The 15533-nt window shown below is 36.1% G+C and overlaps 3 protein-coding genes and 1 long non-coding RNA gene across 4 annotated transcripts; 3 read left to right on the forward strand and 1 right to left on the reverse strand.

The window, feature by feature from the left end:
- Window positions 1-78: 78 nt before the first annotated feature.
- LOC143449130 (uncharacterized) lies at window positions 79-2399 on the reverse strand. The gene is made up of 6 exons (XM_076949213.1): window positions 2199-2399; window positions 1912-2055; window positions 1670-1846; window positions 1337-1459; window positions 1143-1242; window positions 79-1063 (listed from the first exon to the last, which is right to left on the reverse strand). Exons 1-6 carry the CDS (start codon window positions 2281-2283, stop codon window positions 385-387), a joined length of 1308 nt encoding a protein of 435 aa, XP_076805328.1. The 5' UTR covers window positions 2284-2399; the 3' UTR covers window positions 79-384.
- Window positions 2400-4125: 1726 nt separating this feature from the next.
- Window positions 4126-4758, forward strand: LOC143449146 (uncharacterized). The gene is made up of 3 exons (XR_013114521.1): window positions 4126-4248; window positions 4409-4552; window positions 4618-4758. It is a non-coding gene; the product is annotated as an uncharacterized LOC143449146 (long non-coding RNA).
- Window positions 4759-7068: 2310 nt separating this feature from the next.
- On the forward strand, window positions 7069-9615 carry LOC143449135 (uncharacterized). The gene is made up of 7 exons (XM_076949218.1): window positions 7069-7370; window positions 7570-7728; window positions 7840-7928; window positions 8070-8183; window positions 8794-8908; window positions 8989-9157; window positions 9317-9615. The coding sequence occupies exons 1-7, from the start codon at window positions 7112-7114 to the stop codon at window positions 9459-9461; spliced, it is 1050 nt and encodes a 349-aa protein (XP_076805333.1). The 5' UTR covers window positions 7069-7111; the 3' UTR covers window positions 9462-9615.
- A 2074-nt stretch (window positions 9616-11689) lies between these two features.
- LOC143449132 (uncharacterized) lies at window positions 11690-14147 on the forward strand. Its single transcript, XM_076949216.1, has 5 exons — window positions 11690-11829; window positions 12024-12167; window positions 12254-12439; window positions 12736-12979; window positions 13090-14147. The coding sequence occupies exons 1-5, from the start codon at window positions 11703-11705 to the stop codon at window positions 13547-13549; spliced, it is 1161 nt and encodes a 386-aa protein (XP_076805331.1). The 5' UTR covers window positions 11690-11702; the 3' UTR covers window positions 13550-14147.
- Window positions 14148-15533: the final 1386 nt, after the last annotated feature.

A 15533-nucleotide genomic window follows, 5' to 3' on the forward strand; every position in this document is an offset into this window, starting at 1 on the left:
TGAACTCAACACGCAATGGCATTAATACACTCAACACATTTTTAGCTTGACTATCTACATGTTTCTATTAAAACATCTTTCATTAAAACATTGTATCGGGTCTCACTGACGAAAGTGAAGAAAATAGAAAATTAATGCAAACATATCGGTGTTATAGCTAATTTCGTTGATAATTATGTATAACGACTGAGATGAAATCAAAACTCTTTCAATATTAGTGTGTTTTTATATAATTACTAAGCTAAACTGACAAGGTAAAAATGTCTCAATGTTACAGGATCGCTCATCGCAATCAAAACAAAACAGTTTAAATTATATTGCAAAAATAAATGCCCGTTTACATGTCTGTAATGATAAATGCGTTTGTCTTCTTTTTCAACATTTTCAAATGTTTTCAGAAAACGAACGGTAAAGAGCATTCTCCACACACATTTTCTCGTCGGTAGTTTTGCCGTCAATTGTATGGGCAACTTCATCACACGATTGATAAAGTGCGTTATCTACAACCTCAGAATCCTTGACAACATCTGTAGCCAACTGGTAGTTTTCTTTAACTCTTGTGCTGGAGTTAGTGCCCTTTGGTTTTTCAATGCTAAATCCAGCATCAAAAGTTGGACTTGGGTTGGCATGGAAAAGTACATTGTAAACTCCGGTGTCGTCTTGGGAGCTTGAAAGACTCACTTCCAAGCTCTGGAACTGTGACGAAGCTACTTGAGTGTTTTCTTGGAATTCCTCTCTAACGATCTCACTTTCTACAAAAGGTCGATAAAGAACATTGTCGACAACACTGCTATTTTCGACCACAGTTTTATCGTTCTCATTTTTCTCGTTGGACACTTCATAAGATTTGCCAAACTCTTCCTCAGCTGTTTCATTTTGCGCAGGACTAACTGAATCTGCATCGGTCTCCTCCCAGGTAGGGTTTCCGGGAAATACCACGTATGGATCGGAGATTGTTGGCGTGGCGCGAGCATGGCTGCTTGCCATGTTGTAAGTATTTTCCTGTGACCGGCACTCGCGTTCTGACGTAAGATGTGGAAACGATTTGCTTCCGCTTGAGCGGCTGAAGTAAGAAACAAAATGGTGTGAAACTCATGCAAAAAAGTTTCAATACATGATTTCTGGGGGATAAGTTCACTTACGTAATTTTTACGCAGAGAACCACATCCACAAAAATGCTGAAAACGAGAAACACCGCCAACACCACGATCCAGTTCAGCAGTTGCACTTGTTGATTGTATCCTGCCAAAAGTAGCCGAAAACAAGTATTGTAGTATTTTTCTATGAAAGACTTTTGACATTAACGCTCATCATAAACCAGTTTTCTTGCATTTACCTGAATAAGCTGAAGTCTTCATTTCCGTTGTTGTTGTAGGAGATGGTCTAGTTTTGGTTGTTGGGCGGTTAACAGGGGTTGACAACTTGAAAGCGGTTGTTTGAAATGCCATGTCACTTGAAACTGAATTCAAAAACAAAATCACATTAGATGTGAAAAACTATAGCAGTTGCAGGTTGCATATCGGTTATAACATTGAAAACCTACTTTATTGAAAACCTACTTTTGACTATATATAATGTTTCACCATATTTTGTCGCATATATAAACATCGTTACAATTTTGTGTTGATATCAATATTAATAAACGTTTTGCTAAAGTAGATATACTTACTAGGACAATACGTTCCATCTGGAGTTATTAAACGATTGTTGGCAAAAGTTTGATAGCTCGCTGTTTGATTATATCCAGGTTTACATTTGCATTGGACGAAACCAAGTAATTCAAAAACATCGATGCAAGTTGCGTTTGGATGGCATGGATGAAGAGAAGTAGAACAAGCGTATTCAACTGACAATAACACATTTATTGCTAATACATGCAAGACTCGATAGTTTCAACAAAGCTTCACTTACTGCTTGGTTGATTAGTTTTAACTTCTTGTGATGTGTTAAAATATGTTTTAAACGCAGTTATTGCATCTGAAAAAACTTGGTATTGTGTAGCGATATGAACACGTTTGCCGTTGACGTCATAGGTCAAGTTATGAATCCAAAAAACTAAACGGAATGAAGGCAAAGATAAAGTAAGATTTAGAATTTAACCACAGCTTACGCTTTTTTATTATCTAAACATTAAGCGTGAAATCACTATACCATGTTTATCTAAACACACTTTTCATAAGAATCATTTTGCTTGTAACCTGCGTCTGGTGTAAAAGTTGCTCCAATTGAAATGCTGATACACGCTGATATCAACAGCAAAAAAAAATAATGCTTGCACTTCATGCCAAACTATTGATTCGTATTTATCTGAAATCAATACATTAGCAATGCTTTCACAATGCACACCTTCTTTGAAAATTATTTAGTATCTCCGGCTACCATTAGTGCTTAGCTGCTTGTACTTAACGAGGAATTGGTAGCAGGCGGAAGACTTTAGCGTCATCTGAGTGGGCTAGTTTTTATGATGATTAGAAGTTAATCGATGATATAGAAAGTACATTATGTTGCTTGGAACATCACCGCCCACTTTTAGTTTTTAACGAAATCTATTTCTTGACGCCTCGTCTGTTCACTACAGGAAATCCCCACGCATAGCTCCTCTCGCATACTGCTGCTTATATTTATACCCACCTACGAATGCGTAAACCAAATCTTCGATTTACAGTAAACCCATATTAGAAAACCGTGGATGTGTCACATAGAAGTATCATTAGAAAAGAAAGATATAACTGCACTCACTAATCTCGATTTACTAAAAGGCAGACGAAATAGGATTAAGATTTGGTTACTAAAGATGAAGTTTTTGTATTTCATTGCACTATCATTCCTGGACTTCTCTATAATCTCGTTCGAGGCAGAAAATTTACGCTGAAGACAGTTCAGTTGTTTTACACTTTTTCAATTGCAAATAGAAAATATTTATGATTATCAAAGTGATAATACCGAAGTGCTTGAAAGTGAACTTTTTTGTGGTAATGACAATGAACTACCATCCTATACCACACCGTTCCCATAGGTTTCAAACAATTCAACATAAAACAGCGTTAGCATTTCCACAAGTATGCACAACGGCTGTATAACGGTGTATTTGGCAAATATGCAGACAGCATTATTTATCCTTTGTCTATATAAGACGACTATTTTTACAATGCTTTACGCAGAGCAGTGAATTAAAGGAATAAACGGGAAGCGTTTATCATCTTTATCAGCTTTGAAAAACGCTTTTGTATATTATACGTGTATGGTTTTAGTCCTGTCCAAGCTATGCACTGACGGTATGTGAAAATTTGTCCCGCTTGCCATGAATTGATAACAACTGCCATTGAAATTTGTTGAAAATTGCTGATCGAAATCTTATAATTTTGGTCGTTCTATCATATCTACTTAATCTCCATCTGTACAAACAATTAAAGACATCAAAATTAAATACATCAATTAAGTCACATGATCCAGGGATTACATCATAAAATCAGACAGGACCAAAACTTTTGAAATTTAAGTAAATTTTTGTATTTTCTACTGAGATTGTAATTTGAGTCAAAATAGACTTTAACAAATGCACGTCGTGCTGCTGCCTTGAACAAAATTCGGAAAGTCCAGGGTTGAGAATGTAATGAAGCACAAAAATATTTTCTCAAGTAAACCTTTACCTTCTGAAAGAGTAAGTCTAGCTTAGTGAAAACAAACTATATACCATGTTTTTCTAATAATACTGTTACGTGGCAGTTTCATTCGTTTCCAACATTGGTCTTACTGCAAACTAAAAGTTTGCTTTACACGTTTGTAAGTGAGTAGGAATGTATGCGTAGACTATTACGAATGTAAGCGTGGGTTTGTTGCGTGAATAAGACAAGCGTTTTAAAAAAAGTTCATTTAAAAAATGAAATAAGTGGGCAAGTGTGATGCAAGAGTTATGCTGTAATTTTATATTTGGGTTTAACCACCTGTCATCATAAAAACTAGCCTTCTGGGGTTGACCCTGAAAATTAAGTCTTCCGCTTGCTACCTACTCCCGTTAAGTAGGTTACAAATTGGTAACACTTATGATAGTGGGTGATACTTATCAACAAACAAAGAAGATGTGCATTGTGCAAGTATTGCTAATGTTGTTCGTTTTGGTTTAGAGGAATACAAATCAATGGGCCTTACACTACCAGTTTGGCATGAAGTGCAAGGTTTGTGTTTTTCTGCTGTTGATATCAGCGTGTATCAGCATTTCAATTGGAGCAACTTTTACACCAGACGCAGGTTTATTGTACAAACAAGTATGACTTTAATTGAAAGTCTATTGTAAGAGGCATAAACTTGTTATTCGGTGTTTCCGAAATTAGTTTATATAGAAAATTAAAAAGCGTACTTTGGGCTTAAATGTCAGATTTTAATTTATCTTTGCCTTCATTCCAATTAGTTTTTTGGATTCATAACTTGACCTATGACGTCAACGGCAAACGTGTTCATATCGCAACACAATACCAAGTTTATCCAGATGCAATAACTGCGTTTAAAACATATTTTAACACATCACAAGAAGTTAAAACTAATCAACCAAGTAGTAATTGAAGCTTTGTTGAAACTATCGAGTCTTGCATGTATTAGCAATGAATGTGTTATTGTCAGTTGAATACGCTTGTTCTACTTCTCTTCATCCATGCCATCCAAACGCAACTTGCATCGATGTTTTTGGATTACTTGGTTTCGTCCAATGCAAATGTAAACCCGGATATAATCAAACAGCGAGCTATCAAACTTTTGCCAACAATCGTTTAATAACTCCAGATGGAACGTATTGCCCATTGCCTGCAGGTACTTTCATCTTTGTCATAAAATCTGATCAGAACTTTAGCACGAATACAAACTCGATTCGGTCGAAACAAATCGATACAAACAATTTTAGTAGAACTTAATCAAAGTAATCACGTGTCATTATAGAAAAAGTCTAAGTGTGAAATAAAGCATACATATAATATAATTATATTAACAATATAAAATAATAATAATTTTTGCTTTGACAAGATTTTGATTAATTATATAATAATATAGATATATTATTTTTACAGCAGATTTATTACTACTGACCTCAACCAAAGAAAATATTGAAAGCATAACTAATCCAGTGATTACCAAAAATCCAACTACAGAAAAAGTCACAAGTTTTCAAACTGACAAACAAAACAATTTTAAATTCGATTTTTTTACCGGATTTATCATTTTTGGAGTACTATTGTTTGCTTCTTTAATAACCATCGTTTTGCTAGTTTGTCAAATAAGGTATAAGCTATAAATATAAGTTTACTCTTTCAAGTGCTGGCATGAAATGAAATACCTGTGTAATTTAATTACGTACTAGATATTATTTAAGTGATGTGTTTGCAAAATTATTACGTCTTAATCAGGAAAAATGGAAAAACGACCGAAAGCAATCAAGCGACTTCCGATAAACAATCCAAATCGCATAATTCGGTTCCTTCAAAGTTGTCAGTCATTCGAGAGAAAACATGCGATGCTCCAAATTACGTCACAATGGAAGGAAAGACTTCCAACTCCAAACACCATCAAGCTCCTCCCTGTAAACCATCCAAACCGTCTTCTTCAGAGCTGTCAATCATTCGTGAAAAGGCAGAAGGTACTTCGGATTACGTCACAATGGCAGATCAACCACAAGCAGAGAATATTTATGAGAATCAAGCTACTCATTCCTGGAGTGATTGAAAATGAACGTTTACTTTTGTTGATGTCAAAATCTGTTCAATGTTTGAACACCTTCCGTATTTGTACAGATAAAAATTGTGCCGCCAGGCATAGGCTGATAACAGTTGCCTTTGAAATTCGTTAAAGTTGTTTGCAAAACTTCACAACAACGTGAATCGAACATGGGAGCCGAGGTCTAATGCTGTAATAAGACGAAGTAGCAATCTATTGCTTTTCAAAGGAATCATACGAGATACAGTTATTTGTTATTTTTGGTAGCATGCTGACAGGCAGTGTTGAATAGTAATAAGCCTTCCACTAATATTTTTATCGAGGAATAAAAAATTCCCCAAACGTCAAACCATAATGACAGGCAGGCAAGAAATGAGTAGTCGGAATGTACTTCTTCTACAATGGCAAATCGTCAGTAAAAATATTCATGAAAGTTTTCTGGACACCTTGCAAATTATATGGTAGCCTACTTGTGCCGACTTAACATAGGCCTATTAAAAATGTAGTCAGTTCCCTCAGAATAACGGGGACTATTTAAAAGTAAATCATATACATACACAGAAAGCAGTGTTGAGTAGTGTACAGACATTTATTAGATAATGAGTATACAGAAATGTTTTGAATAGTTAAAGCAGGGGTGACGAACCTATTCGCTGTCGCGGGCCACTTTGTCAGTTACAGCTGAGTAAACGGGAAGCACAACTGTTTAGTCATACATATTAAAACCTGTAAAATTTTGCATAATAATTAGCAGTCAAGTGCAATCGCTTCATTTGGCAGGTTTTTAGTTGCGCCCGCGGCCGCAATCCGCATCGGTTGAGTGCGACAATCTATTGAAGACATACTGCTGCGACTCAATTGTGCTATCAGCTTTTGATATCGCATTGCGCAAAGATTAGAAACAGGTCAAAGAAAGTTCATGACTGCTGGTCTCGCCGGAATGCTTCGCCATACAAGAGCGATTGTTAAACCGATTTGCGGGCAGCATAAAATTCTTTTGCGGGCCGCATGTTCGTCACCTCTGAGTTAAAGGATTAAAGCACAGTTCATGAGAGCACAGATACAGATGGCGGAAATGAAACGATAACTAAGTTACGAGAAACTCCATCACAAATTCCTCGAAACGTTGCATGGGTAAGCGCAAATTATTTCGTTAGTATATGAAAGCTTGTTGATAGGCAAGATAGGTTGTTACAACGCTTTGTGCCAGCATAAGATAGAATTCTGCAAACCTCATTAACAATAATGTGAATGCCGTGAATTGTATGCGTTTGGTTGTCCATGATTGATTTTTCGTGAAACGAGATATTATGACCACAGCGCTGTAACAAATTAATATAATAAAAGCATTATCTTCAATACAGAGAACTGATTAAAAGTAAAAATTATTTTACATAACGGACGTGAAAACATGGGATTGGCCGAGTTGCTCTTGGCAAGTATATTTATTTTATTCTGCATTCGTGCCAACGCCAATCTGCAAGCTACTTGCGAAATTGACGGTGATCGTAGCATGGGCCCACCTGGGCCAGTTGGTAAGCGGGGTCCTGTAGGTGCACCGGGGATTCAAGGTACCAAGGGAGACCCCGGCGACTGTAACTCATGGATGGAAGCGGTGCAGCGCTTGGAAGAACGCGTAAATCAACTGGAAAATCAACTTGAACTGAGAGGTGGTTATAGCATTGCCGTTTATATTTTGGCGAATACCGGTTTTATTAAATGAAATCAACATTAACGTATTAGCTGAAACGTGACTTGCTTGGTAATCGTAAAACCCATGATTGTTTTCATTCTTTGCTTTGTTCATGCTAGTTTTTGTAAGTTATGACGTCACTTTTTGTTTACACAAACGCAAAAATTTCTTTTCAGATTGGTCCGTGTGGAGTGCTTGGAGTGATTGCGTCACCGAGAGAAACTGCGGAAGCGGCGAGAGATCAAGACGGAGAACTTGTTTATTTTCACCGACAGGAGACTCTTGTGTTGGCAGTGAAATAGAAACCGGAATTTGTAGCCTGCCCTCATGTGAAGGTAATTGGGTTTTACAAGCACCAAAATCACTTCGGAGTTTTCATCTTTTGTTGACATTGCATTGCTTGAGAGGAAGTCATTTAACTTATGATTTGATCTTTTCGATTTCAGCTCCTTTGATGCTTTCAAACCAAATCTCTGGAGCGGTTTTTCTTTATGACGACACCGACGAGACAAATCCTTGGAAAGGAGTGTGCGAGGTGAAACTGTTTGCTGTATAGATGTTAACTTTACTTCTCAAAGTCAGGCGGACTACGGCAATAGACGGCAGTAAACAGCAGTTTTGCCAAATATACTATTTGTCAATAAGTTTATCACAATAACAAAGTAATGATTTTCAGGGAAACCAGTTGACTGAACCAAATAAAGTGAAAATTATGAAGACCGTTTGCAAACAAAACAACCTCACATTGGCATATGTTCGTGATTTCCCAAAGAAAACATTCACTAATCATGTAAGCGGAAAGATGAATGAGTTTTCTTGTTTACCACTCTGTTCTTAATCTTGTATTCATATTTTGACCTAAATATATAATGTGTTTTAAAATAACAGTTATGATATTATTAACAGAATTATAGATAGGCGTATACTATAATATATTTATGCATTTCCACCTTCATTATACAGTCATATGCATATAACTATAAGTGCCGTGTCGAAAGCAACCGCAAAATCACTTTAGCTAAATTTTCTGCTTTTGTCCTGTGACGATTGATTCAAACGTTTTCGCAACTGTCTGCCTGTTAGTCAATCAAGCATTTTGTGTAAACACATATACAGTAGTTCATGGCAAGGCACTTTTTTGTTCGAATTTTATTTAAGTCTGTTATTTCCATACGAGCACCATCAGTAAGTCAAATAAGAAGAATCCCGCACTCCCGTTACTCGGGCAGCCCCAGTCCAATTTGCTGATTATGGTTGATTGCGGATACTACATAGTAGTTAAGTGTTTTGTTATAAGTGTTAAACACCTATAACATCTTTTGGATAAACTATAGATAAATTATTTTTGCTTACCCCATGTATTTAGGCCATACTTATTGTGGCTTGAAAAACATTTCCAGGTGTACTTTCAACCTTCTGATTGTAATGATGACGAACAGTATTTGATGCAATGCCAAAGTGATGGTTGGAAACTTCACGCCACTTGTGAAAAGCAGTTGCAGGTTTTATGCACCGGTATAGGCTACATACCTAAAATAAGATCTTCGCAGATTGTTTACATATTTTCCTTTCGTTTTATATGTCATTTCCTGTAGACGTTATGCATTTCCGGCTTCCCAGCAATCAAATCACGTGGACCATAGTGAAGCGATTCTGTGAAGGAATAGGTCGGCAGATGTGCTCTTTTGGAGATATTTTCCCTTATAATGACAATGTTCCTATCATTACTGGCGTGTTACACGGCGATTATTGGGTTCCGATCAGGTCATTTAGCGGATTATCTTAAACGATATATATGACGTTACACACATAAACTGTTTTAAACAATTCGCGTTATTTAAAGTGTCTGGTTCAAATTGTTCTTAAACTGTAACCGACAGTTGTGTAGACTATAAGTAAATATAATTAGTTTGTTATTTTCAGGGGTCCTGGAAAGGACTGGGTACAAATTGGAAACAGTCCCCATAGAACCGGCTTGAAGCTTGTAGCCCTTGGACCAGCTAGTTGGGGCGAAACAATAACAACCAACGCTTTTAAGGAACATTTTTTCTGTTGTCAACAGTTGTAGCCTAAATGCAATCCTTGAAGAAATATTGACAAGAACTAACAATTGCAATTTAAAACTAAATATGACTTTAATAATAAAAATCTAAATTATTAAGGCAAATGTGCATAAATTCATTTCAATTTGTTTAACTTTTTTCGAATTTATTAAAACTTTACTTACGCTTGAATGAACATAAAGGAAATGATTTTAAATCCAGTGTTTTAGGAAAAACAAAAGCTAATTTAACAAATACCTGACTTGGAATAAGTAGCTACTTAAGAAATCAAAAACCAGTAATTGTAAGTTTATGTAGGCTAAGTATGAACATTCCATTCAGTCAATGTCATCAAATATCTGTTGAAAGATCATTACCGGTATGCAATTCTACTATACAAACTAGGATTCGTCACCAACGCCCAATGAACATGACCACCAGAAACGGGCTTATGCTGTGTTTCTTTTTCTGTCTGATGATGTACAGCAACGATGCTGTAGTGTACCATCTATTGCTTGAACACATCATCACCTACTTGCTCGTCTGCTTGAGCAAGGATAACTTGGGTTTAAAGATATGAGCCCTTAACTTTGTTTTTCTAGAATTTTGTTTTTCAAAAATCAAATTGAACAAAACCAAAACTATTGCTATTATGCGCTGCGTGGTGTAAACTGTGTCATTCGTGTCTTAGTCAGCGGTTGAGGGTTGTCCATGTTGTCCACACAAGGTTGTTTCCGAGTGGCCTATGCCCATAGATCAGTATAGTATTGCTGGTTATATGTGACTTTCGCATATTGAAGGCAGAGTCTTCAAGTGGGAGGACGGATAAAGAAAAGTCTTTTTCTAGATTGTAGTTTACTAGTTTCAATCTTTGCTGGGTATTGTCCTTGAAGCAAAAGGCGGGAGTCATTCATCTATTTAGACTAGAGCGATAAGCCTTGCTAGTAACAATTTTTCGAACGCTTTGCGGGACAATGCTTACCACCATATATAGAGACAGTCTGTATTCGTCGGTTTCATCCCGCGCGTTTTCATGCGCAGCAGACCCACAAATCGTGATAGGATCTGAAATCGGAAAAACTTTAATACGTTCAACTTTTAAAAAGTACAGTTGTAATAATTTTTACCGCAACTATCGTCATTTTGGCTTTCGTATTCAACCTGGGTTCTGGAAATTAACCTAGCCCAAGCACATAGCCTTTTTCGCTGCACAATGCGTGAGTTGTGAATTAAGCACGCTTTTGTTGTCAATAACATCGTACACAAACACAATACTTTAGTAATAAATTAATAAACATTTCATAGAAATAATCGCATCACATGTGTTGTCAAAGCATGACGTAAACTTTTCGTGTGGTGTTTCACTCCTCCTGTGGTGAACTATTGGTAAACATTGTTTACATTCAAAAGGAAATCTAGAGTTGGAGGGATTAATTATTATTGATTTTATAACAAACATGCTGTAGTTCATATCTTATAAAATTGTTCATGAACTTGTAAAATTCAAACTTTTCTTGAGTCTCTACGGTATTCAACCTTAATTAGAAAAATACCTGCTACTCCATAAAAATGTGTTTAAAAAAAATTGCTAAGTAGGGGAATCCCCATATTTCAAAATTTAGTTTTTTTTTTTAAATTTGGCAGACACAAAAAGCTTCAAGACTTGACCGCTGTGAGACGAGGAAATGTCTTCGAGTTGTGCATTTAGGCCTTTATGTTTTACCATATTGAGTTCACAAAGCTTGTTTACATAAGTTTGCTGCATTACACCGTTTCAATCATATCAGTAAGCCGGAAAATCATCTGCAAGGGAAAAGAATCAAACGCAAGGATCACATATGCTTCGCTAATTAGTCAGTATCTTGGGTGAAAACTGGTCGTCATAAGCTATGATTATTTAATTGGCATCATTTAACGCAAAATTGGTATCAAGCAAAACGTTTCCGCATCGTCTGCGTATAGACTACTTTCTATCTTTAATTAGAGTTTGAAATCAGGTTACAAAATTACATTATGATATACTTACATCACGCTCGCCCACTGATTCTAAAAGACAAATCTTTTTCAAAACACCTCTCTTATTCACTACAAGCAATTACCACGCATAACTCGCAAGTCACTGCATAAATTCCTATACCCACTGACGAATGTGTAACCAAAGCTTTACTTACCACATAAAGACTTGCTTGGGAACTCATGTTGGTGTATATATGCCACGAAGAAGCATCGATGATATAACTTAGTTGTTATAGTTTTTTTTTAACTAAATGTCGATTTGCTACTGTCAGAAAAAAATGAGCTTAATTGTGAATACAGTTTTTCTATACTTCACTGCATTCTCATTCCAGGACTTACCAAATCTAGTTCAAGGCAGCACATTTACGTCGGATGCAGGTCAGTTGGATGGTATATCTTCGTATGAATAATTATTATTTGTTACTCTTATTATAAACTTAGTTTGTTAACTACAAATAAAACAAATTATGGAAGCGTAAACAAAACTGTCATACAATAGTCAAGGAAATATTCTTTATTTTACTAACAAAAGTCTGTAAATGCAGTTGTATATTGTTTTGTTTATCATTAAGTTTTTTGGATTTATAACTTGACGTTCACCTCCGGAGACATACGCTTTGTACACGGACTTGCACAAAACGTTTTTCCAAATGTAGAAACCGTATTTGCAACATATCTAAACACGTCGCAAGACAGACTTTCTGCTCAACCAAACAGTAAGTGAAACTCTTTGGATTACTTTGAATTTTAACTATAGTCTATAGTGCTAATATTAGTAATGTAACTTACCTGTTACTATCAGTTGAATACGCTTGTTCTACTTCTCTTCATCCATGCCATCCAAACGCAACTTGCATCGATGTTTTTGGATTACTTGGTTTCGTCCAATGCAAATGTAAACCTGGATATAATCAAACAGCGAGCTATCAAACTTTTGCCAACAATCGTTCAATAATTCCAGATGGAACGTATTGCCCATTGCCTGCAGGTACTTTCATCTTTGTCATAAAACTTGATCACAACTTTGACAAGACTACAAACTGCAGTTGGTGCAAAATGTTGATAATTTCTAATTGAAGGTATTAAATTCAAAGCTAACCAAAGTCTTGTAATTATAGAAAAACAGGATGTAAGTTATTTACAGCTAAAAGGAATAGTCTACAAAGCAGTTGAATGCAGCCAAACACTGACTCTAATGACAATACAGAATAAAGATAGTTCTGCGTTTCACAAGTTTTTGTCTGATTATATAATTTGGACAATTATATTATTTCTAATCATTAGATTTATCACCACTGACCTCAACCATAGAAACTACTGAAAGTACAACAAATCCATTCACCAGCACAAATCTATTGACCAATACAAATCCACCGACTACTACATTTACAACTGAAGAAACAATAACAAGTTTTCAAACTGACAAACAGATTGATTATAAATTCGATTTTTTGACCGGATTTATCATTTTTGGAGTGCTCTTTTTTACTTCTTTGATAACCATCGTTTTACTAGTTTGTCGAATAAGGTATGAGCTATAAATAAGTTTATTGTTGCAGACGATGCCATGAAATGTGCTTGTTATCTATTGGATATTATTTTATGTGTGTTTGCAAAAATTTTTTTTTTTTTAATCAGGCAACATGGAAAAGTGACCATTACTTCCGAAAGCAATCAAGCTGCTTCCGATGAACAATCCAAACCACACAATCTTACTTCTTCAAACCTGTCAATCATCCGTGAGAAAACAGAGGATGCTTCCACCTACGTCATAATGGAAGGAAATACTTCCACTTCCAAAAGTCGTAAAGCTATTTACAGTAAACCATTCAAGCCACACAAATCCACTCCTTCAGAGCTGTCAATTATTCATGAGAAAGCAGACGATGGTCCGACTTATGCTACAATGACAGACCAGATTTCCACCACCGAAAATCATCATGTTGCTTCCGGTAAATCGTCCAAACCAGGCAAACCCACTTCTTCAGAGCTGTCAATTATTCGTGAGGCGGAAAATACCACTTACGTCACGATGAAAGACCAATCGCAAATAGAAAGTGTTTATGAGAATCAAAATGAAAATTTTCCGAAAGTTTGATTAGTTTTTACCCCGATAGGTATAAAAAACAATTCGACATAAAAACATCGTCAACACGTTCACTTACAAGTGAAACGATTGCATAGCAGTGTATTAAGTAACTATGCAGACAACATATTTATAGGCTGCTATGTTTATGTAACGGAATGTTATTTGTAGTATAGGCCCACATAAAATGACACACAGCAGCTTTAGAGTTTGTATCCTACAACACTCTCAATATCTGCGTTTGTGTCACCTCACCCATCATGCACCAATTGATGAGTAGACCCAGGCAAGCGCGCTGCTCAATGCCCCACCGAAACATTCATTTTCGAGAACAAATTAGAAAATAATATTAAAACTTTGTGCAAAGTAAAATCTAAATTGTTATTTTTTGTTGTGATGTTAAACCGCGCGAGACCCAACGCAGTCGCATCGCTCGCATTGGCCTAAGGGCAGCTTTGCTTGTTATTTTGCACCTTAAATAGAGAGTGTTGATCTATCTCAGTTTGGTTTGTTCCTGAAGTTACTGTTACTTCTATCGTGTGTGTTTTGCATTTGATGTTTGTCGACCTTGCTTATTAATGTAACGGAGATAATATGGAAAAATTATTACTTAAACCAAGAAACACATAGTATTTATTTTATTTTTAGATGTTTCAAACAGTATACTGAATAGCCTACTCATATTTTTAATGGAATGTCAATAACTTAAAAGATATGTGTAGCTCACTGTAGCATGATATTGGCATTGAAAAGCATAGTAATACCCGGTTGAAAAAGTTGAGGTTTGCGTTGAGTTGAGGTTTTCATGATAGTGTTTAACCATTTTCCGCTTTTCTAACCTGGTGTCAAGTCAAATTTGTTCCGGGCATTGTGATATAGAAGTTGGCACGATTCGGTGTTTTGCGCTCGAAAACCTTGGAGATTGTCCTCAGGTTCAGAAAAAGCTTATAAGGCTACCAACTTAACTTACGAACAAGAAAAAAATATGTACAGACTCAATTGGAATACAAGGATTTGATCAGAAAACTTGCGCAGAGTCTTGCGACATTCTACGTCACAATGCCACGAACAAATTTGGCACACACCGGCTCCGTGGATTTATCCAATTCGGTTGTTTGTATTTTCTCAAATTGTTTGTCTAACCAAGTAGGACAGAAAGCTCATAATAAAAGAAAACGTAAAAATTGACAATCAAAAACCAACGAACACCGACATTTCTCATTCTCCCATTCTCGTCTCTTGCTCACCCCGGAGGTTGATTTGTCGTTTCGTTTTTTCGTTCTTGCCAGTATCACGCGGTGGCAAGCGCTGATCCATTGAACATAGAATGCTAACTAAATTGCACTCCGGAAATATTTTTATTGCATTTTTTGAAAACACATTTGTAAATAATAATAGTCAATTGCGATTTTAAATATGGAATTCGAGTCGGTAGAAATAAAATTTTTGTTAAAGATTTCGATGTTGTCATGGACATCACTTCGTTATAGCGAATACATGAAAATGCTATTTTTGCAGTGCCAAGGAAAGAAAATGTTGATTTAAATGTATGATCATTTTTTTCCGGTAAAACAAGCACTACATTTGAAAACTGAGTGATTAAACATATTTTTATAGAAATTTAGTTAAACTGAACCTTTGGTTAGTTTATTGAGTATGTTTATGTCCTTAGGGCAAAGCGTGGGTTTGGTGGGCGGTAGCAATCTGTCTTCAATGTTCTATGACTTCGACCAGACGATCAGTCTATAACTATAAACTTTCAGGTTTAACCTTGGCTAGTGCAGAAAAAAACTACCTTACTAAATGACGTAAAAACTTGGGTAACAGGAGACATGTCTAGTATAAAAATGCATCACATTGTTGTGCATTTCCGTGTTAGGCACATACTGGACAGCAGAGTATGACAGTTTTCACCAAGATCTTGGAGGTACACTACCGTTTTGGCCAAAAAGTATCGGTTGTGCTCCTGCCATATGCTGCAGTCTGGGCACATACC

This window comes from Clavelina lepadiformis, chromosome 3 (assembly GCF_947623445.1).
Source record: "Clavelina lepadiformis chromosome 3, kaClaLepa1.1, whole genome shotgun sequence".
Taxonomy (NCBI): domain Eukaryota; kingdom Metazoa; phylum Chordata; class Ascidiacea; order Aplousobranchia; family Clavelinidae; genus Clavelina; species Clavelina lepadiformis.